This window comes from Salmo salar, unplaced genomic scaffold, assembly GCF_965601325.2.
Source record: "Salmo salar unplaced genomic scaffold, fSalSal1 ptg000257l, whole genome shotgun sequence".
Classification (NCBI taxonomy): Eukaryota; Metazoa; Chordata; class Actinopteri; order Salmoniformes; family Salmonidae; genus Salmo; species Salmo salar.
The window spans coordinates 2,961,593-2,988,492 of NW_027675339.1; the positions used below are offsets into that span (position 1 = coordinate 2,961,593).

Here is a 26,900-nt window from a genome sequence, read left to right on the forward strand (position 1 = left end):
GTCACCTCATATGTAACATTTGATCTGAAATCCAAAATGTTGGAGTATAGAGCCACATTTAAAATGTTAACTTCACTGTCAAAATAGACATGGTGTGGACTGTATACTCAATACAATCTAAATCTGATACCTCAGTTTGTCTTTTGACTGATACTGCTTTTAAACTGGTCTGGTCAGTCTACTCAAATATTTGTACTATACATGTTTCTATCTGCAGGCAAAACTTTGATAATTTGTCATTTATAATATGATACATTAATTTCTGAATAGATATGGCAGGTTTCAGGACACTGATATATCTGAATATGCTGAAGAAATATACTGCCACTATTTTCACCACCAAAGAATAGCAGTGTGATTTTAATATGATTTGACTCTTTGCAGGCTGTCAGGCTGTCTAGTCACAGAGGAAGGCTGTGCTTCTCTGGTCTCAGCTCTGAGGTCAAAGCCCTCACACCTGAGAGAGCTGGACCTGAGCTACAATCACCCAGGAGACTCAGGAGTCAGACTGCTCTCTGCTGGACTGGAGGATCCACACTGCAGACTGGAGAAACTCAAGTATGTAGAGGGTTTATGTCAATGTTCATATCAGACATGTTTGACTTTTCAGGCTAGTTAAGACAAACATTCTTACCACCACTTGGACAAAGTTGTGTGTGTGTGTGTGTGTGTGTGTGTGTGTGTGCGCGTGCGTGTGTGTGAGTGAGTTCAGGTGTATCCCTCAATGACTGTCTGTTCTTCTGCTTACCGCTACAGTGTGGAACATGGTGGAGAGTTCAGAATGAAACCTGGGATTAGAAAATGTGAGTGTTGACTGCTGTGAAGAATATGACTAAGAATAAGTCTTAATTCAAGTTAAGTCAAAGTCAAAGACCACCATCATTACTGACTTGGTCATATTAAATATCAGCTGTAGTTCTACAGAAGCAGAAATCAGGGACACCAAAGTTTACAAAGAGTTGACGTGTGTGTGTGTGTAATTAATGTGAATAAGTGTGTATTATATTACCATACAGTATAACATGTGATCATTCAACAAGTCTCAAGTTACCTTAACTTCTCCTTTTGATACCTAGAAACATCTACATTAAATGAATTAGTGAAAAGTGAGTTAACATTCTAATGTGAATGATGATGATTTCTAATAATGTGTCTGGTTTCATCCATCAGATGTCTGTGATCTCACACTGGACCTAAACACAGTAAACAGATTCCTCTCTCTGTCTGAGGAGAACAGAAAGGTGACATGTAGGACAGAGGAGCAGCCGTATCCTGATCACCCAGAGAGATTTGAGGACTGGAGACAGGTGCTGTGTAGAGAGGGTCTGACTGGGCGCTGTTACTGGGAGGTAGAGTGGAGTGGGAGAGGGGCTGGTATAGGAGTGACATATAAAGGAATCAACAGGAGAGGAGGGGGTGATGACTGTTGTCTTGGATGGAATGACAAGTCCTGGAGTCTGTTCTGCTCTGACAACAGTTACATTGCCAGGCATAATAATAACTCCACTACCATAGACGTCCCCTCCTCCAGCTGGTATAATAATAACTCCACTACCATAGACGTCCCCTCCTCCAGCTGGTATAATAATAACTCCACTACCATAGACGTCCCCTCCTCCAGCTGGTATAATAATAACTCCACTACCATAGACGTCCCCTCCTCCAGCTGGTATAATAATAACTCCACTACCATAGACTTCCCCTCCTCCAGCTGGTATAATAATAACTCCACTACCATAGACGTCCCCTCCTCCAGCTGGTATAATAATAACTCCACTACCATAGACGTCCCCTCCTCCAGCTGGTATAATAATAACTCCACTACCATAGACGTCCCCTCCTCCAGCTGGTATAATAATAACTCCACTACCATAGACGTCCCCTCCTCCAGCTGGTATAATAATAACTCCACTACCATAGACTTCCCCTCCTCCAGCTGGTATAATAATAACTCCACTACCATAGACGTCCCCTCCTCCAGCTGGTATAATAATAACTCCACTACCATAGACGTCCCCTCCTCCAGCTGGTATAATAATAACTCCACTACCATAGACGTCCCCTCCTCCAGCTGGTATAATAATAACTCCACTACCATAGACGTCCCCTCCTCCAGCTGGTATAATAATAACTCCACTACCATAGACCTCCCCTCCTCCAGCTGGTATAATAATAACTCCACTACCATAGACGTCCCCTCCTCCAGCTGGTATAATAATAACTCCACTACCATAGACGTCCCCTCCTCCAGCTGGTATAATAATAACTCCACTACCATAGACGTCCCCTCCTCCAGCTGGTATAATAATAACTCCACTACCATAGACGTCCCCTCCTCCAGCTGGTATAATAATAACTCCACTACCATAGACGTCCCCTCCTCCAGCTGGTATAATAATAACTCCACTACCATAGACGTCCCCTCCTCCAGCTGGTATAATAATAACTCCACTACCATAGACGTCCCCTCCTCCAGCTGGTATAATAATAACTCCACTACCATAGACGTCCCCTCCTCCAGCTGGTATAATAATAACTCCACTACCATAGACGTCCCCTCCTCCAGCTGGTATAATAATAACTCCACTACCATAGACGTCCTCTCCTCCAGCTGGTATAATAATAACTCCACTACCATAGACGTCCCCTCCTCCAGCTGGTATAATAATAACTCCACTACCATAGACGTCCCCTCCTCCAGCTGGTATAATAATAACTCCACTACCATAGACGTCCCCTCCTCCAGCTGGTATAATAATAACTCCACTACCATAGACGTCCCCTCCTCCAGCTGGTATAATAATAACTCCACTACCATAGACGTCCCCTCCTCCAGCTGGTATAATAATAACTCCACTACCATAGACGTCCCCTCCTCCAATAATAACTCCACTACCATAGACGTCCCCTCCTCCAGCTGGTATAATAATAATCCCACTACCATAGACGTCCCCTCCTCCAGCTGGTATAATAATAACTCCACTACCATAGACGTCCCCTCCTCCAGCTGGTATAATAATAACTCCACTACCATAGACGTCCCCTCCTCCAGCTGGTATAATAATAACTCCACTACCATAGACGTCCTCTCCTCCAGCTGGTATAATAATAACTCCACTACCATAGACGTCCCCTCCTCCAGCTGGTATAATAATAACTCCACTACCATAGACGTCCCCTCCTCCAGCTGGTATAATAATAACTCCACTACCATAGACGTCCCCTCCTCCAGCTGGTATAATAATAACTCCACTACCATAGACCTCCCCTCCTCCAGCTGGTATAATAATAACTCCACTACCATAGACGTCCCCTCCTCCAGCTGGTATAATAATAACTCCACTACCATAGACGTCCCCTCCTCCAGCTGGTATAATAATAATCCCACTACCATAGACGTCCCCTCCTCCAGCTGGTATAATAATAACTCCACTACCATAGACGTCCCCTCCTCCAGCTGGTATAATAATAATCCCACTACCATAGACGTCCGCCCCTCCAGCTCCCACAGAGTAGGAGTGTATCTGGACTGGTCAGCCGGCACTCTGTCCTTCTATAGAGCCTCCTCTGACACACTGACCCACCTGATCACATTCACCTCCACATTCACTGAGCCCCTCTATCCAGCGTTTAGGGTTTGGGACTCTGTCCCTGTAAATAATAACACACACTCTCACACACACTCTCACACACACTCTCACACACACTCTCACACACACTCTCACACACACTCTCACACACACTCTCACACACACTCTCACACACACAGGACACATACACACACTGGACACATACACACACTGGACACACACACACACTCTCACACACACTCTCACACACACTCGACACATACACACACTGGACACATACACACACTGGACACACACACACACTGGACACACACACACACTCTCACACACACTCTCACACACTCTCACACACACAGGACACATACACACACTGGACACATACACACACTGGACACACACACACACTCTCACACACACTCTCACACACACTCTCACACACACTCTCACACACACACACTGGACACATACACACACTGGACACACACACACACTGGACACACACACACACTGGACACACACACACACTGGACACATACACACTCTGGACACACACACACACTGAACACACACATACACACACTGGACACACACACACACACACACACACACTGGACACACACAAACACACTCACACACACACTCACACTCACACACACTCTCACACACACTCACTCACACACTCACACACTCTCACACACACTCACTCACACACTCACTCACTCACACACTCACACACACTGGACACATACACACACTGGACACATACACACACTGGACACACACACATACACACACTGGACACACACACACACACACACACACTGGACACACACACACACACACACACACACACACACTGGACACACACACACACACTGGACACACACACACACACACACACACACACACACACTAGACACACACACACACTAGACACACACACACACTAGACACACACACACACTAGACACACACACACACACACTGGACACACACACACACACACACACTGGACACACACACACACACACACACACACACACACACACACACACACACACACACACACACACACACACACACACACACACACTGGGCACATACTCTCTCACACACACACACACACACACACACACACACACTGAAACACACACACACACACTCACTGGACACACACACTCACTGGACACACACACACACTGAACACACACACACACTGAACACACACACACACTGAACACACACACACACTGGACACACACACACACACACTGGAAACACACACACACACACTGAACACACACACACACACTGAACACACACACACACTGGACACACACACACACACACTGGACACACACTCTGGACACAGACACACACACACACTCTGGACACACACACACACACACACACACACACACTCACTGGAAACACACACACACACACTCACTGGACACACACACACACACACACACTGAACACACACACACACTGGACACACACACACTGGACACAGACACACACACTCTGGACACACACACACACACTCTGGACACACACACACACACACACACTGGACACACACACAAACACACACACACACACACACTGGACACACACACACACTCACTGGACACACACACACACACTGAACACACACACACACACTGAACACACACACACACTGGACACACACACACACACACACACACACTGGACACACACACACACACACACTGAACACACACACACACTGCACACACACACACACTGGACACACACACACACACACACAAACTGGACACACACACACACACTGAACACACACACACACACACTGGACACACACACACTGGACACACACACACACACACACTGGACACAGACACACACACTAGACACACACACACACACACTTTGGACACACACACCCACACACACTGGACACAGACACACACACTAGACACACACACACACACACTCTGGACACACACACCCACACACTCTGGACACACACACACACACACACACTGAACACACACACACACTGGACACACACACACACACACTGGAAACACACACACACTGGACACACACACACACTGGACACACACTCTGGACACAGACACACATACACACACACTCTGGACACACACACACACACTCTGGACACACACACACACTCACTGGAAACACACACACACACTCACTGGAAACACACACACACACTCACTGGACACACACACACACACACACTCACTGAACACACACACACACTGGACACACACACACTGGACACAGACACACACTCTGGACACACACACACACACACTCACTGGACACACACACACACACACTCACTGGACACACACACACACACACACACTCACTCACTGGACACACACACACACACACACTCACTGGACACACACACACTCACTGGACACACACACACACACACACACACTCACTGGACACACACACACACTCACTGGACACACACACACGCACACACACACACTGAACACACACACACACACACACACACACACTAGACACACACACACACACACACACACACACACACACACACACACACACACACACACACACACACACACACACACACACTGGACACACACACACACACACACACACACACACACACACACTGGGCACATACTCTCACACACACACACACACACACACACACACACACACACACACACACACACACACACACACACACACACTGAAACACACACACACACTCACTGGACACACACACACACTGAACACACACACACACTGAACACACACACACACACTGAACACACACACACACTGGACACACACACACACACACACACACTGGAAACACACACACACTGGACACACACTCTGGACACAGACACACACACACACTCTGGACACACACACACACACACACACACACACACACACACACTCACTGGAAACACACACACACACACTCACTGGACACACACACACACACACACACACACTGAACACACACACACACTGGACACACACACACTGGACACAGACACACACACTCTGGACACACACACACACACTCTGGACACACACACACACACACACACACAAACACACACACACACACACTCACTGGACACACACACACACTCACTGGACACACACACACACACTGAACACACACACTGAACACACACACACACTGGACACACACACACACACACACACACACTGGACACACACACACACACACTGAACACACACACACACACACTGCACACACACACACACTGGACACACACACACACACACAAACTGGACACACACACACACACTAGACACACACACACACACACTCTGGACACACACACCCACACACTCTGGACACACACACACACACACACACTGAACACACACACACACTGGACACACACACACACACACTGGAAACACACACACACTGGACACACACACACACTGGACACACACTCTGGACACAGACACACATACACACACACTCTGGACACACACACACACACTCTGGACACACACACACACACTCTGGACACACACACACACACTCTGGACACACACACACACTCACTGGAAACACACACACACACTCACTGGAAACACACACACACACTCACTGGACACACACACACACACACACTCACTGAACACACACACACACTGGACACACACACACTGGACACAGACACACACTCTGGACACACACACACACACACTCACTGGACACACACACACACACACACTCACTGGACACACAAACACACACACACACTCACTCACTGGACACACACACACACACACACTCACTGGACACACACACACTCACTGGACACACACACACACACACTCACTGGACACACACACACACTCACTGGACACACACACACGCACACACACACACTGAACACACACACACACACACACACACACACACACTAGACACACACACACACACACACACACACACACACACACACACACACACTGGACACACACACACACACACACTGGACACACACACACACACACACACACTGGACACACACACACACACACACTGGACACACACACACACACACACACTGGACACACACACACACACACACACACACACACACACACACACACACTGGGCACATACTCTCACACACACACACACACACACACACACACACACACACACACACACACACACACACACACACTGAAACACACACACACACACACTGAAACACACACACACTCACTGGACACACACACACACACACACTGAACACACACACACACACTGAACACACACACACACTGGACACACACACACACACACACACACTGGAAACACACACACACTGGACACACACTCTGGACACAGACACACACACACACTCTGGACACACACACACACACACACACACACACACACACACACACACACACACACACACTCACTGGAAACACACACACACACACTCACTGGACACACACACACACACACACACACACTGAACACACACACACACTGGACACACACACACTGGACACAGACACACACACTCTGGACACACACACACACACTCTGGACACACACACACACAAACACACACACACACACACTCACTGGACACACACACACACACTCACTGGACACACACACACACACTGAACACACACACTGAACACACACACACACTGGACACACACACACACACACACACACACTGGACACACACACACACACACTGAACACACACACACACACACTGCACACACACACACACTGGACACACACACACACACACAAACTGGACACACACACACACTCTGGACACACACACCCACACACACTGGACACAGACACACACACTAGACACACACACACACACACTCTGGACACACACACCCACACACTCTGGACACACACACACACACACACACACACTGAACACACACACACACACTGGACACACACACACACACACTGGAAACACACACACACTGGACACACACACACACTGGACACACACTCTGGACACAGACACACATACACACACTCTGGACACACACACACACACTCTGGACACACACACACACACTCTGGACACACACACACACTCACTGGAAACACACACACACACTCACTGGAAACACACACACACACTCACTGGACACACACACACACACACTCACTGAACACACACACACACTGGACACACACACACTGGACACAGACACACACTCTGGACACACACACACACACACTCACTGGACACACACACACACACACTCACTGGACACACACACACACTCACTGGACACACACACACACACACACACACACACACACACACACACACACACACACACACACACACACACACACACACTCACTCACTCACTGGACACACACACACACACACACACACACTGAACACACACACACACTGGACACACACACACTGGACACAGACACACACACTCTGGACACACACACACACACTCTGGACACACACACACACAAACACACACACACACACACTCACTGGACACACACACACACTCACTGGACACACACACACACACTGAACACACACACTGAACACACACACACACTGGACACACACACACACACACACACACACACTGGACACACACACACACACACTGAACACACACACACACACACACTGCACACACACACACACTGGACACACACACACACACACAAACTGGACACACACACACACTCTGGACACACACACCCACACACACTGGACACAGACACACACACTAGACACACACACACACACACTCTGGACACACACACCCACACACTCTGGACACACACACACACACACACACACACTGAACACACACACACACACTGGACACACACACACACACACTGGAAACACACACACACTGGACACACACACACACTGGACACACACTCTGGACACAGACACACATACACACACTCTGGACACACACACACACACTCTGGACACACACACACACACTCTGGACACACACACACACTCACTGGAAACACACACACACACTCACTGGAAACACACACACACACTCACTGGACACACACACACACACACTCACTGAACACACACACACACTGGACACACACACACTGGACACAGACACACACTCTGGACACACACACACACACACTCACTGGACACACACACACACACACTCACTGGACACACACACACACTCACTGGACACACACACACACACACACACACACACACACACACACTCACTCACTGGACACACACACACACACACACTCACTGGACACACACACACTCACTGGACACACACACACTCACTGGACACACACACACTCACTGGACACACACACACACACACTCACTGGACACACACACACACACTCACTGGACACACACACGCACACACACACACTGAACACACACACACACACACTGAACACACACACACACACACACACACACACACACACACACACTGGACACACACACACTGGACACAGACACACACACTAGACACACACCCACACACTCTGGACACACACAAACACACTCACTGGACACACACACACACTCACTGGACACACACACACACACACACACACACACACACACACACACACACACACACACACACACACACACACACACACACACACACACACTCACTCACTGGACACACACACACACTCACTGGACACACACACACTCACTGGACACACACACACACACACTCACTGGACACACACACACACTCACTGGACACACACACACGCACACACACACACTGAACACACACACACTGAACACACACACACACACACTGAACACACACACACACTGGACACACACACACACTGGACACACACACACTGGACACACACACACTGGACACAGACACACACACGCTGGCCACTCAAACTGGACAAACACACATACACACAAACACTGGGCAAACACACTGGACACACACACACACAAACACACACACTGGACACACACACACTGGACACACACACTCACAGGACACACACACACTCACAGGACACACACACACACACACTCACTGGACACACACACACACACACACACACAGACACACTGGATACACACACACACACACACACACACAGACACACACACAAACTCTGGATACACACACACACACACACACACACACACACACACACACACACTGGATACACACACACACTGGATACACACACACACACACACACACACTGGATACACACACACTGGATACACACACACACACACACTGGATACACACACACACACACACTGGATACACACACACACACACACACATACACACACACACACACACACTGGATACACACACACACACACACACACACACTGGATACACACACATACACACACACACATACACACACACACACTGGATACACACACACACATACACATACACACACACACACACACTGGATACACACACACACACACACTGGATACACACACACACACTGGATACACACACACACACACACACACACACACACACACACACACACTGGATACACACACACACACACACACTGGATACACACACACACACAGGATACACACACACACACTGGACACACACACACACACACTGGACACACACTGGATACACACACATACACACACACACACACACACACACTGGACACTCACACGTGTTAAATCAGTTTCTGGACCACAGGTTCTAGAACAGCTTCTATCCCAGTTCTATCTGCCTGTTAAATCAGTTTCTGGACCACAGGTTCTAGAACAGCTTCTATCCCAGTTCTATCTGCCTGTTAAATCATCAACCTAAACTGTTGTCATCAGACTATTACAACATGACTGAACCTTTTGGGTTCCTTTTCTGATCTTTTACCACTTTGCATTTTTTATGATATATTTTACTGTTTGTGTTTGTACCACAGGAGGTTGGTGGGACCTTATTTAGGGAGGACAGGCTTGTAATGGCTGGAGTGGAATAAGTGGAATGGTATCAAACACGTGGTTTCCATGTGTTCCATTTCATTCACTCTGTTCCAGACATTATTATGAGCCGTCCTCCCCTCAGCAGCCTCCTCTGGTATGTACTGTCCTGTATGTGAGAGAGATCCAACAAGGAATTACAATGTATGTATTACTTTTAATACCTGCAAATGACAAATAAACTACTGAAACTCCTCATGAATGTCTGCAGCCGACAAGAGGTGAAAATATTACAGGAATATTCTGCAAAATGTTGATGAAGACGTCACTCAATCCACCCAAAACAACATGCAGTCTTTCCACAAGACTCCCATGAAGTTATAGTGTGACGTTATGAGTCGACGTTAAAGTAACACTCACAACATACTGCACTTGTTTTATCCTGTTTTAGATGTATCCTCTGTTTAAACATTTAAACTCTTACAATAACACTGTTAAAATACCAATGTGATCATTTCTTGTCTTTTATGTTGGAAAAACCAATTGTACAATTATATGTGGACATACGCTCCATAGTTGTACAAGTATACATGGTTATATTGTACTTTTCATAATAAAACATACTTGAAACAAGAAAAAGCATGTTAATAGTGGAAACAATTTTGTTATTGATTTTTACATTGCTTCTCCCTGTCTCATGTTGACGTTTGTCATGAATCTTGACCTGGAGGCAGAACTGTGCGATTTCCTCTAGATATGTCAGCTGCAAAGTCAGAATTGGCTGTGGAAAATAATGTTGTTTTATGGTCTTAATTTAAGGGAAGGATTAGCAGTGTGGTTGAGGTTAGGATTAAAATCGGACTGTATTACTTTGTGCCTGTGCCAGCTAGTAACCACTTTGCTGAACTTCCTCCAGGGCAAGAGTCATGACAATAAATGCCAACCTGCCTCCAGAGCAAGATTCATGACAATAAATGCCAACCTGCCTACAGGGCAAGATTCATGACAATAAATTACAACCTGCCTCCAGAACAAGATTCATGACAATAAATGCCAACCTGCCTCCCAGTCGTCCCCTCCTTATCTTTACAAGGCTGCAGAACATGCAAGCTAGTGATGTGGGGGTTCTCTCATAAGCCTCAGTCCCCAGGTGGGTAGATGGCAGGTTGAATAAAGAGAAGCTAGTGATGTGGGGGTTCTCTCATAACCCTCAGTCCCCAGGTGGGTAGATGGCAGGTTGAATAAAGGGAAGCTAGTGATGTGGGGGTTCTCTCATATAACCCTCAGTCCCCAGGTGGGTAGATGGCAGGTTGAATAAAGAGAAGCTAGTGATGTGGGGGTTCTCTCATAACCCTCAGTCCCCAGGTGGGTAGATGGCAGGTTGAATAAAGAGAAGCTAGTGATGTGGGGGTTCTCTCATAACCCTCAGTCCCCAGGTGGGTAGATGGCAGGTTGAATAAAGAGAAGCTGGTGATGTGGGGGTTCTCTCATAACCCTCAGTCCCCAGGTGGGTAGATGGCAGGTTGAATAAAGAGAAGCTAGTGATGTGGGGGTTCTCTCATAACCCTCAGTCCCCAGGTGGGTAGATGGCAGGTTGAATAAAGAGAAGCTAGTGATGTGGGGGTTCTCTCATAACCCTCAGTCCCCAGGTGGGTAGATGGCAGGTTGAATAAATAGAAAACAATAGGCTACATAAAACAATCCATAAATGTATAATTATTATGTAATTTACACAAAACATTAAGGACACCTTTTCTTTCCATGACAAACTGACCAGGCATAACTCAATATTAGGAAGGTATCCTTAATATTTTGTCCACTCAGTGGCTCTGACTCTTTTCATAACAGTCAATCCTCTTTTCCAGGAAACCTTCTTTAAATTTCCCCAAATGCTTCCACACTGCTGCTCTCTCACAGCTGCTCCAGGGCCTCTTGGGTTGAGGAGTCATTCTCTTCTAACCTGATAACAGCTGCTCCAGGGCCTCTTGGGTTGAGGAGTCATTCTCTTCTAACCTGATCACAGCTGCTCCAGGGCCTCTTGGGTTGAGGAGTCATTCTCTTCTAACCTGATCACAGCTGCTCCAGGGCCTCTTGGGTTGAGGAGTCATTCTCTTCTAACCTGATCACAGCTGCTCCAGGGCCTCTTGGGTTGAGGAGTCATTCTCTTCTAACCTGATCACAGCTGCTCCAGGGCCTCTTGGGTTGAGGAGTCATTCTCTTCTAACCTGATCACAGCTGCTCCAGGGCCTCTTGGGTTGAGGAGTCATTCTCTTCTAACCTGATCACAGCTGCTCCAGGGCCTCTTGGGTTGAGGAGTCATTCTCTTCTAACCTGATCACAGCTGCTCCAGGACCTCTTGGGTTGAGGAGTCATTCTCTTCTAACCTGATCACAGCTGCTCCAGGGCCTCTTGGGTTGAGGAGTCATTCTCTTCTAACCTGATCACAGCTGCTCCAGGGCCTCTTGGGTTGAGGAGTCATTCTCTTCTAACCTGATCACAGCTGCTCCAGGGCCTCTTGGGTTGAGGAGTCATTCTCTTCTAACCTGATCACAGCTGCTCCAGGGCCTCTTGGGTTGAGGAGTCATTCTCTTCTAACCTGATCACAGCTGCTCCAGGGCCTCTTGGGTTGAGGAGTCATTCTCTTCTAACCTGATCACAGCTGCTCCAGGGCCTCTTGGGTTGAGGAGTCATTCTCTTCTAACCTGATCACAAACAAAGACAAGATTCAAACAAATAAACATGATGGTCCAACATAATGGCGGGGGGGGGGGGTATAGGGAAGGTAGAGGAGAGGAGGGGGGTATAGGGAAGGTAGGGGAGAGGAGGGGGTATAGGGAAGGTAGGGGAGAGGAGGGGGGTATAGGGAAGGTAGGGGAGAGGAGGGGGTATAGGGAAGGTAGGGGAGAGGAGGGGGTATAGGGAAGGTAGGGGAGAGGAGGGGGGTATAGGGAAGGTAGGGGAGAGGAGGGGGTATAGGGAAGGTAGGGGAGAGGAGGGGGGTATAGGGAAGGTAGGGGAGAGGAGGGGGGTATAGGGAAGGTAGGGGAGAGGAGGGGGTATAGGGAAGGTAGGGGAGAGGAGGGGGGTATAGGGAAGGTAGGGGAGGGGGGTATAGGGAAGGTAGGGGAGGGGGGTATAGGGAAGGTAGGGGAGAGGAGGGGGGTATAGGGAAGGTAGGGGAGAGGAGGGGGGTATAGGGAAGGTAGGGGAGAGGAGGGGGGTATAGGGAAGGTAGGGGAGAGGAGGGGATATAGGGAAGGTAGGGAGAGGAGGGGGGGTATAGGGAAGGTAGGGGAGAGGAGGGGGTATAGGGAAGGTAGGGGAGAGGAGGGGGTATAGGGAAGGTAGGGGAGGGGTGGTATAGGGAAGGTAGGGGAGAGGAGGGGGTATAGGGTAGGTAGGGGAGAGGAGGGGGGTATAGGGAAGGTAGGGGAGAGGAGGGGGGGTATAGGGAAGGTAGGGGAGAGGAGGGGGGTATAGGGAAGGTAGGGGAGAGGAGGGGGTATAGGGAAGGTGGGGTAGAGGAGGGGGTATATGGAAGGTGGGGTAGAGGAGGGGGTATAGGGAAGGTAGGGGAGAGGAGGGGGTATAGGGAAGGTAGGGGAGAGGAGGGGGTATAGGGAAGGTAGGGGAGAGGAGGGGGGTATAGGGAAGGTAGGGGAGAGGAGGGGGGTATAGGGATGGTAGGGGAGAGGAGGGGGGTATAGGGAAGGTAGGGGAGAGGAGGGGGTATAGGGAAGGTAGGGGAGAGGAGGGGGTATAGGGAAGGTAGGGAGAGGAGGGGGGGTATAGGGAAGGTAGGGGAGAGGAGGGGGTATAGGGAAGGTAGGGGAGAGGAGGGGTATAGGGAAGGTAGGGGTGGAGTGGTATAGGGAAGGTAGGGGAGAGGAGGGGGTATAGGGTAGGTAGGGGAGAGGAGGGGGGGTATAGGGAAGGTAGGGGAGAGGAGGGGGGGTATAGGGAAGGTAGGGGAGAGGAGGGGGTATAGGGAACGTAGGGGAGAGGAGGGGGTATAGGGAAGGTAGGGGAGAGGAGGGGGGTATAGGGAAGGTAGGGGAGGGGGGTATAGGGAAGGTAGGGGAGGGGGGTATAGGGAAGGTAGGGGAGGGGGGTGTAGGGAAGGTAGGGGAGAGGAGGGGGGTATAGGGAAGGTAGGGGAGAGGAGGGGGTATAGGGAAGGTAGGGGAGAGGAGGGGGGTATAGGGAAGGTAGGGGAGAGGAGGGGGGGTATAGGGAAGGTAGGGAGAGGAGGGGGGGTATAGGGAAGGTAGGGGAGAGGAGGGGGTATAGGGAAGGTAGGGGAGAGGAGGGGTATAGGCAAGGTAGGGGAGGGGTGGTATAGGGAAGGTAGGGGAGAGGAGGAGGTATAGGGTAGGTAGGGGAGAGGAGGGGGGGTATAGGGAAGGTAGGGGAGAGGAGGGGGGTATAGGGAAGGTAGGGGAGAGGAGGGGGGTATAGGGAAGGTAGGGGAGAGGAGGGGGTATGGGGAAGGTAGGGGAGAGGAGGGGGTATTGAAGGTAGTGGAGAGGAGCGGGTATAGGGAAGGGAGGGGAGAGGAGGGGGTATAGGGAAGGTGGGGGAGAGGAGGGGGGTTTAGGGAAGGTAGGGGAGAGGAGGGGGGTATAGGGAAGGTAGGGGATAGGAGGGGGTATAGGGAAGGTAGGGGAGAGGAGGGGGGTTTAGGGAAGGTAGGGGAGAGGAGGGGGGTATAGGGAAGGTAGGGGATAGGACATGAAAAATAAAAGACTTCATGTCAGGTAAGCAGCCTCCAAGTCTACCCTCACCAACTGATCATTAATTATGATCTAGGATCAGGTCCCCCTCTCCATGTAATCTGATTCATTATAATCTAGGATCAGGTCCCCCTCTCCATGTAATCTGATTCATTATAATCTAGGATCAGGTCCCCCTCTCCATGTAATCTGATTCATTATGATCTAGGATCAGGTCCCCCTCTCCATGTAATCTGATTCATTATAATCTAGGATCAGGTCCCCCCTCTCCATGTAATCTGATTCATTATGATCTAGGATCAGGTCCCTCCTCTCCATGTAATCTGATTCATTATGATATATGATCAGGTCCCCCTCTCCATGTAATGTGATTCATTATGATCTACGATCTGGGACCCCTCCATGTCATCTGATTCATTATGATCTAGGATCAGGTCCCTCCTCTCCATGTAATCTGATTCATTATGATCTAGGATCAGGTCCCCCCTCTCCATGTAATCTGATTCATTATGATCTAGGATCAGGTCCCCCCTCTCCATGTAATCTGATTCATTATGATATAGCATCTTTTTATTTTTATTATTTCACCTTTATTTAACCAGGTAGGCCAGTTGAGAACAAGTTCTCATTTACAACTGCGACCTGGCCAAGATAAAGCAAAGCAGTGCGACAGAAACAACAACACAGGATTACATGGAATAAACAAGCGTACAGTCAACACAAAAGAAAAAAGAAAGTCTATATACAGTGTGTGCAAATGGCGTGAGGAGGTATGGCAATAAATAGGCCGTAGTAGCAAAGTAATCACAATTTAGCAGATTAACACTGCAGTGATAGATGAGCAGATGATGATGTGCAAGTAGTGATACTGGTGTGCAAAAAAGCAGCAAAGTAAATAAAAACAATATGGGGATGAGGTAGGTAGATTGGCTGGGCTATTTACAGATGGACTATGTACAGCTGCAGCGATTGGTTAGCTGCTCAGATCGCTGATGTTTAAAGTTAGTGAGGGAAATATAAGTCTCCAGCTTCAGCGATTTTTGCAGCAGAGAACTGGAAGGAAAGGCGGCCAAAGGAGGTGTTGGCTTTGGGGATGACCAGTGAGATGTACCTGCTGGAGCGCGTGCTACGGGTGGGTGTTGTTATCGTGACCAGTGAACTGAGATAAGGCGGAGCTTTACCTAGCAAAGACTTATAGATGACCTGGAGCCAGTGGGTCTGGCGACGAATATGTAGCGAGGGCCAGCCGACTAAAATGACCTGGGTTGCAATCATGAAAAAAAACTACCCGGCCTTCATGGTTTGACATTGAGAACATTGGGAGAGATGAGAGCTGACGTTTTAGTAAATGTGCAGATTACGTATCTCAGTCACAGACAAGAAGCTCAATTAAGACATTATCTTCACCACTGGGACTGGGGACAACAGGACCACAGGCCAAATAATACAGCTGAACACTTCCACACTACCACAGTGAGTAGAATCAGGCTTCTGAACACAGAAAACTTGCAGAATTATTAATGATGAATTGTATTAGACGTTATTAGACATTTCTGTTGTTGAGGAGGATGGGAGACCCACAGTATAGGTGCGTAACGCACAGAGACGTCAAAAATGTGTTTCAAAAATCGTCAAAGAGTAATTATTTTAACCTAAAGCATTTAATAAAGACACTTATAGTACAATATTATGGGGAATAGGAATGAGAGGGCTACTTACATCATTTTGGGAAGGGATCACAGCAGTGATTGAATGAGGGTATGAGGCATGAGTTGAGGTGTTCAGAGGCTTGACCAGTGCAGGACAGGATTGGGAAGACAATAACACAAAAACACTACACAGTGAGACGAAAGAGCTAAGAATGAGTCATAGATGTGTAATAATGTGATTGTGTTTGTGATTGACTCTACATAAAGTAATGAGAGATAATTCACAGGGGTTTCCTCACAGTGCTTGGAGAGGAAACATTCAATGTGCCAGTGGATGAGTGGGACACATGAGACGTGGCTTCCAGTTCATGTGAGGAGGTAGTTGGCAATGGTAGTGGAGTGGTCATCACTTGTTAAATCATGGAACAGGAGGGGACTTAGCTGGAAATACAAATAGCAGATGCGTTCCCTTGAAGCTGAGCCATCGTAGGTTTGAACAACAAGTTTGTCCATGAAGATAAACACGGAATTCACATCTCGCCCACTTGGCAAATCAAAGTAGCCCAAGAAACTTTTTCTGAATAAAGCACTGATCATCCACATACAGTACCTGACGATAACTGAGAACGGCAAGCAGACTGGTGGCAACCATAGGTCCCAGAGTGGGGGGGGGGGGGGGGATTTTTTTGCCCTGGGGCCCAGAGTTTGTCCTTATCTGTTGACCTAACCAGGAAAACTCTGAACCCTATAAGGTATGACAGTGGGTTGTAAAAGGTTTTGTAAGGGCTCTGATGGAACCAGTTTTAACTAAATCAGGGCACATGGTTTTAATAACTCCTAGGGCTCGCGGACTGCTAGCGAAACACCTACGACAACATCTGGTGAAATTGCAGAGCGCCAAATTCAAAATAGAAATATCGTAATATTAAACATTCATGAAAATACAAGTGTCATACATCATTTAAAAGCTTAGAATCTTGGCAATCGAACTGCGTTGTCAGATTTCAAAAAGGCTTTACGGTGAAAGCATAGCTTTCGATTATCTGAGGACAGCACCCCACAATAACATATTTTCCAAACAAGCACAGGCGTCACAGAATCCCAAATAGCGATAAAATAAATCACTTACCTTTGAAGATCTTCCTCTGTTTGCAATCCCAAGGGTCCCAGCTACACAATTAATGGTCGTTTTGTTCGATAAAGTCCTTCTTTATATACCAAAATAGTCTGTTTAGCAGGCGCCGTGACTTCAGAAATCCACTCCTTCAACATGCAGACAAAGAAGTTCTAAAAGCTACCAGTAAATTTCATCCAAACAAGTCAAATAACATGTCTATATCATCCTCAGGTTGTCTAAAATGTAAATAAACTATAATATTTCATACGGAAAGTACTGTGTTCAATAGGAATGACAAATACGCAAGTGTGCACCCTCTCCATCGCGCACAAAAACACTGATGTGACCCAAGCAGTCAGCTCACTGAAAGTGTAAATATGTATTTATTTTTTTAAATAGAAGCCTCAACACCATGAATAAATACTGTTGACATCTAGTGGAAGCTATTATGAATTGCAATCTGGGTGACGGACATAGGAGTTTTCAATAGCTTTACAAAATATGAGCCTGTGATTTTATCTATTTATTTTTTGGTCGGATTTTCTTCGGGTTTTCGCCTGCCATATCTGTCCTGTTATACTCACAGACATTATTTGAACAATTTTGGAAACGTCAGAGTGTTTTCTTTCCAAATATACCAATTATATGCATAGCTTCTGGGCCTGAGTAACAGGCATTTTACTTTGGGCTCGCCAGACTCTCCGAACTTCCGAAAACTGCCCCCTAGCCCTAAGACGTTTTAACGGTCCTCACACTGTTCATGCTCTCATTTCATAGACGCGTACTGCTCACCTGTTCACCTCGTAATGAATAATGTGGAAATTGAGCAAGTTGAGGTGACTAAACTGCTTGGAGTAACCCTGGATTGTAAACTGCCATGGTCAAAACATATTGATACGACAGTAGCTAAGATGGGGAGAAGTCTGTCCATAATAAAGCCCTGCTCTACCTTCTTAACCTGTTATGGCTAGGGGGCAGTATTTTCACGGCTGGATAAAAAAACGTACCTGATTTAATCTGGTTACTACTCCTGCCCATTAACTAGAATATGCATATAATTATTGTCTTTGGATAGAAAACACTCCAAAGTTTCTAAAACTGTTTGAATGGTGTCTGTGAGTATAACAGAACTCAAATGGCAGGTCAAAACCTGAGAGATTCCTTTACAGGAAGTGGCCTGTCTGACCATTTCTTGAACTTCTTTGCCATCTCTATCTTTTACAAAGGATCTCTGCTCTAACATGACACTTCCTACGTCTTCCATGGGCGCTCAGAGCCCGTGAAAAAACAGAATGTCGTCATCCCAGCCCCAGGCTGAAACACATTATCGCCTTTCTCAAGTGGCCGATCAAGGGACTGTGGGCTTAGGCGCGTGACCTGGCCGCCCCCGTCTTTGTGATTTTTCCTCTGTTTGCCGAAAAGGAGATTCCCGGTCGGAATATTATCGCTTTTTTACGAGATAAATTGCATAAAAATTGATTTTAAACAGCGGTTGACATGCTTTGAAGTACGGTAATGGAATATTTAGACATTTTTTGTCACGAATTGCGCCATGCGCGCAACCCTGATTTACCATTTCGGATAGTGTCTGGGACGCACGAACAAAACGCCGCTATTCGGATATAACGATGGATTATTTTGGACCAAACCAACATTTGTTATTGAAGTAGCAGTCCTGGGAGTGCATTCTGACGAAGACAACAAAAGGTAATCAAAGTTTTATGATAGTAAATCTGATTTTGGTGAAGGCTAAACTTGCCGGGTGTCTAAATAGCTAGCCCGTGATGGCTGGGCTATGTACTTAGAATATTGCAAAATGTGCTTTCACCAAAAAGCTATTTTAATATCGGACATATCGAGTGCATAGAGGAGGTCTGTATCTATAATTCTTAAAATAATTGTTATGCTTTTTGTGAACGTTTATCGTGGGTAATTTAGTAAATTGTTAGCAAATTCCCCGGAAGTTTGCGGGGGGTATGCTAGTTCTGAACGTCACATGCTAATGTAAAAAGCTGTTTTTTGATATAAATATGAACTTGATTGAACAAAACATGCATGTATTGTATAACAGAATGTCCTAGGTGTGTCATCTGATGAAGATCATCAAAGGTTAGTGCTGCATTTAGCTGTCTTCTGGGTTTTTGTGACATTATATGCTAGCTTGAAAAATGGGTGTCTGATTATTTCTGGCTGGGTACTCTCCTGACATAATCTAATGTTTTGCTTTCGTTGTAAAGCCTTTTTGAAATCAGACAATGTGGTTAGATAAAGGATCGTCTTGTCTTTAAAATGGTGTAAAATAGTCATATGTTTGAGAAATTGAAGTAATAGCATTTTTAAGGTATTTGAATATCGCGCCACTCGATTCCACTGCTGTTGACTAGGTGGGACGATTTCGTCCCACATACCCTAGAGAGGTTAAAAGAGGAAGTAAACATAGTCAAAGCTATATTAAAATTGTCAGTCTAGAGCACCAGTGAAAGGGATTTCGAAATGGGAGAAGTTAGGAGCAATTTATATAAGGATGGTATTTGGTATCATGATAAGTTACCAATACTACCTAAGTCATTGTGAAGAGATGCGGCAAGATTGACACATGGGCAGAGCCATGTGTCAAAAGGGGGGATAGTAGAGCAGGTTCGGAAACACTTTGTGGCCTATTGGATAACGAACTACTTAAAAAACATTTTTTATAATAGATAAGTATATTAAATGGGAAGAAGCGGTCCCAAATTACTGGGTGGACATGATTAGGGTAGTTGGTTTACTAGGATCTATCTCTTTAAATAATGGATTACATTTTAGCTGATCAGGTAAACCATATAGAATGCCAGAGTTAGGGAGGCCAGAACAGGTAGACATAGAAGTTGAAGATATACTAACAGAACACATGGTTAACCAAACCCGTATGTCCGAGACTTTGTGTCCAACAGGTGAATTACAGGAGAAGATGATTCACTCAATCCAACCAGGAGACTGGGTGTGGATCCAGTCCCTGAGGAGAAAAGAACTGGAAGCAGCCACGGTGGGAGGGCCCATACCAAGTGTTCCTGGTAATAGCCTTCGCGGTGAGAATAGCTGAAAGAGCTACCTGGGTTCATATCACACATTGCGGGAGGGTAAGACACACTGACACTGTCGAACAATCACAGAGTCAGGAGAAGAACCGAATACCAACAAGGTTCGGGGGTTACCTCTCTAACAAAGATTCCCTAACCCGCCCGATCCTCACTGTGTGCGTTCATAGAAGTGAAAGTGTGGGTTGGCCTCTAGCCAGTGATATATTCACCGGGAGGGGGTGGGGCTTTACAGGGGTACTGGTCAAATAATAATAAAATAATAATAATCATAGTAGTTGTCGAGGGTGCAACAAGCACGTCCGGTGAACAGGTCAGGGTTCCATAGCCGCAGGCAGAACAGTTGAAACTGGAGCAGCAGCACGGCCAGGTGGACTGGGGACAGCAAGGAGTCATCATGCCAGGTGGTCCTGAGGCATGGTCCTAGGGCTCAGGTCCTCCGAGAGAAAGAAAGAAAGAAAGAAAGAAAGAAAGAAAGAAAGAAAGAAAGAAAGAAAGAAAGAAAGAAAGAGAGAAAGAGAGAATTAGAGAGAGCATATTTAAATTCACACAGGACACTGGATAAGACAAGAGAAATACTCCAGATGTAACAGACTGACCCTAGCCCCCCGACACAAACTACTGCAGCATAAATACTGGAGGCTGAGACAGGAGTGATCAGAAGACACTGTGGCCCCATCCGATGATACCCCCGGACAGGGCCAAACAGGCAGGATACAACCCCACCCACTTTGCCAAAGCACAGCCCCCACACCACTAGAGGGATGGTTCCAACCACCAACTTACCGTCCTAAGACAAGGCCGAGTATAGCCCACAATGATCTACGCCATGGCACAACCCAAGGGGGGGCGCCAACCCAGACAGGAAGACCACGTCAGTGACTCAACCCACTCAAGTGACGCACCCCTCCCATGGACGGCATGGAAGAACACCAGTAAGCCAGTGACTCATCCCCTGTAATAGGATTAGAGGCAGAGAATCCCAGTGGAGAGAGGGGAACCGGCAAGGCAGAGACAGCAAGGGCAGTTCGTTGCTCCAGCCTTTCCGTTCACCTTCACACTCCTGGGCCAGACTATACTTAATCATAGGACCTACTGAAGAGATAAGTCTTCAGTAAAGACTTTAAGGTTGAGACCGAGTCTGCGTCTCTCACATGGGTAGGCAGACCATTCCATAAAAATGGAGCTCTATAGGAGAAAGCCCTACCTCCAGCCGTTTGCTTAGAAATTCTAGGGACAATTAGGAGGCCTGCGTCTTGTGACCGTAGCGTACGTGTAGTTATGTACGGCAGGACCAAATTGGAAAGATAGGTAGGAGCAAGCCCATGTAATGCTTTGTAGGTTAGCAGTGAAATTTAACATTATGTTTTTGAATGACATCCCCAAGAGGTAAAATATATAGTGAAAACAATAGTGGTCCTAAAACGGAACCTTGAGGAACACCGAAATTTACAATTGATTTGTCAGAGGACAAACCATTCACAGAGACAAACTGATATCTTTCCGACAGATAAGATCTAAACCAGGCCAGAACTTGTCCATGTAGACCAATTTGGGTTTCCAATCTCTCCGAAAGAATGGGGTGATCGATGGTATCAAAAGCGGCACTAAGATCTAGGAGCACGAGGACAGATGCAGAGCCTTGGTCTGACGTCATTAAAAGGTCATTTACCACCTTCACAAGTGCAGTCTCAGTGCTATGATGGGGTCTAAAACCAGACTGAAGAGTTTCGTATACATTGTTTGTCTTCAGGAAGGCAGTGAGTTGCTGCGCTACAGCTTTTTCTAAAATATTTCAGAGGAATGGAAGATTCGATATAGGCCAATAGTTTTTTATAATTTCTGGGTCAAGATTCGGCTTATTCAAGAGAGGCTTTATTACTGCCACTTTTAGTGAGCTGTGTCAATCTTGCCGCATATCTAAACAATGACTTAGGTAGTATTGGTAACTTACCATGATACCAAATACCGTCCTTATATAAATTGCTCCTAACTTCTCCCATTTTGAAATCCCTTTCACTTGTGCGCTAGACTGACAATTTTAATATAGCTTTGTCTATGTTTACTTCCTCTTTTAAGAACTGCTGTGTCGACGGCTGCGGTTTAAGACCTGCCTTTTTCGTTTCCGCATCTGCTTTTCTGTTGTCGTTACTGACACTATCTGTCCCTCTAATGTGGGCCTCACATTTACAAATAGCTAACTTTTCTGGCAAAATACAGCATCTAATAGATTCAAAATCAACTGAGCGTGTGTAATAGGTTTCCCAGAAGTGGTTACCATTCCCCTGTTTCTCCATTGGGCTGCAAATATGTGTACTGTGTTAAATGCATAGGCACTGTCTGTGTAAATAGTAATACGTTTTCCTGTCCCTAACTGACACGCACGGGTAAGTGCTACTATTTCTGCTTATTGTGCTGAATAGTTTCTCGGTAACGGCTCTGCTTCCAAGACCTCTGTGTCTGTAACTATAGCATATCCTGTCGCATTAGTGCCATCATGGTTCTTTCTTGATGATCGATCTACAAACATAGTCAGTTCCTCATCAGGTAAAGCTAGATAAGTCAAATCGGGTCTTGGTAGGACAACTTTCTCAGTTTCTGTTACACAATCATGTGGGCTGCCATCTGTTGCAATAGGAACTAATGTTGAGGGGTTCAGAGTAGTACAACATCCTATTGTCAAATTAGGCATGTTCAAAAGAATTATCATACGAGACAAATGTCTAGCTGCTGACATGTAAGCCATCTTATGTTCTAACAACAGTATGGATACGGCATGAGGAACTTTTAAAGTCAAATCATGATAGAGCACAACAGATGCCGAGTCCTCAACTGCCTGAGCTGCTGCCACCACAGACTGCAAACATAGTGGCATGGCTTGGGCTACTTCATCTAATCGGGAGGAATAGTAAGCAATAGGCCTATTTTTTCTCCCGTGTCTCTGGGTCAGTACTGATGTCATGAACCCCTCCCTACAGTCTACTGTCTGGGTAAAGGGCCGATCATATCTGGGAAACGCCAGTACTGAGCTAGATGTTAACCTGTTAGGGCTAGGGGGCAGTATTTACACGGCCGGATAAAAAACGTACCCGATTTAATCTGGTTATTACTACTGCCCAGAAACTAGAATATGCATATAATTATTGGCTTTGGATAGAAAACACTCCAAAGTTTCTAAAACTGTTTGAATGGTGTCTGTGAGTATAACAGAACTCATATGGCAGGCAAAAACCTGAGAAGATTCCTTACAGGAAGTGGCCTGTCTGACAATTTCTTGGGCTTCTTGGCTCTCTTTATTGAAAACTGAGGATCTTTGCTGTAACGTGACACTTCCTACGGCTCCCATAGGCTCTCAGAAACCGGGAAAAAGCTGAATGGTGGCTTTGCAGGGCCTGGGTGAAAAACATTAGCGCGTTTGGATAGTGGTCGGTCAGAGTACTATGAGACTGAGGCGCGTGCATGAGGGGACACCATGTTTTTATTTTCTCTCTCTTTGTACTAAAACACGATTTCCCGGTCGGAATATTATCGCTTTTTTACGAGAAAAATGGCATAAAAATTGATTTTAACCTGTTAGGGCTAGGGGGCAGCATTGACACGGCTGGATAAAAAACATACCCGATTTAATCTGGTTACCACTCCTACTCAGTAACTAGAATATGCATATACTTATTACATATGGATAGAAAACACCCTAAATTTTCTAAAACTGTTTGAATGGTGTCTGTGAGTATAACAGAACTCAAATGGCAGGTCAAAACCTGAGAGATTCCTTTACAGGAAGTGGCCTGTCTGACCATTTGTTGAACTTCTTTTCCATCTCTATCATTTACTAAGGATCTCTGCTCTAACGTGACACTTCCCACGTCGTCCATAGGCGCTCAGAGCCCGGGAAAAAACAGAATGTCGTCATTCCAGCCCCAGGCTGAAACACATTATCGCCTTTCTCAAGTGGCCGATCAAGAGACACTAGCTTATGCGCGTGACCCCGACCGCCCCCGCCTTTGGGATTTTTTCCTCTGTTTGCCGAAAAGGAGATTCCCTGTAGGAATATTATCGCTTTTCTACGAGAAAAATGTCGTAAAAATTGATTTTAAACAGCGGTTGACATGCTTCGAAGTACGGTAATGGAATACTTAGAATTTTATTGTCACGAATTGCGCCAAGCGCGTGACACTTCTTTACTATTTCGGATAGTGTCTGGAACGCACGAACAAAACGCCGCTATTCGGATATAACGATGGATTATTTTGGACCAAACCAACATTTGTTATTGAAGTAGCTGTCCTGGGTGTGTATTCTGACGAAGACAACAAAAGGTAATGAAATTTTTATAATAGTAAATATGATTATGGTGAGTGCTAAACTTGCCGGGTGTCTAAATAGCGAGCCTGTGATGCCTGGGCTATGTACTTAGAATATTGCAAAATGTGCTTTCACCAAAAAGCTATTTTAAAATCGGAAATATCGAGTGCACAGAGGAGGTCTGTATCTATAATTCTTAAAATAATTGTTATGCTTTTTGTGAACGTTTATCGTGAGTAATTTAGTAAAATGTTAGCGAATTCCCCTTATTCCCCTGATCCGGTCTGATCAGCCGCAATGAAAAGCCATTGGATGGTGAATTTAAGGTCATTTGGGATACTGACTTTAAGGAAATTTGGAGAACTGATAATTATGATGAAGTTAAAGTTCTTAGACACA

The 26,900-nt window shown here is 46.5% G+C and overlaps 1 protein-coding gene across 2 annotated transcripts in view; it reads left to right on the plus strand.

Annotated features, from left to right (window-relative positions):
- Window positions 1-388: 388 nt before the first annotated feature.
- LOC123735852 (cell adhesion molecule CEACAM6-like) overlaps window positions 389-26,900 on the plus strand; it is a 214,862-nt gene continuing 188,350 nt past the window's right edge. For both annotated transcript variants that reach the window (XM_082971335.1, XM_082971336.1), the window contains exon 1: window positions 389-558. In XM_082971335.1, coding sequence (XP_082827461.1) covers window position 558 — 1 coding nt within the window. In that variant the 5' untranslated portion in view covers window positions 389-557. The remainder of the gene's footprint in view (window positions 559-26,900) is intronic.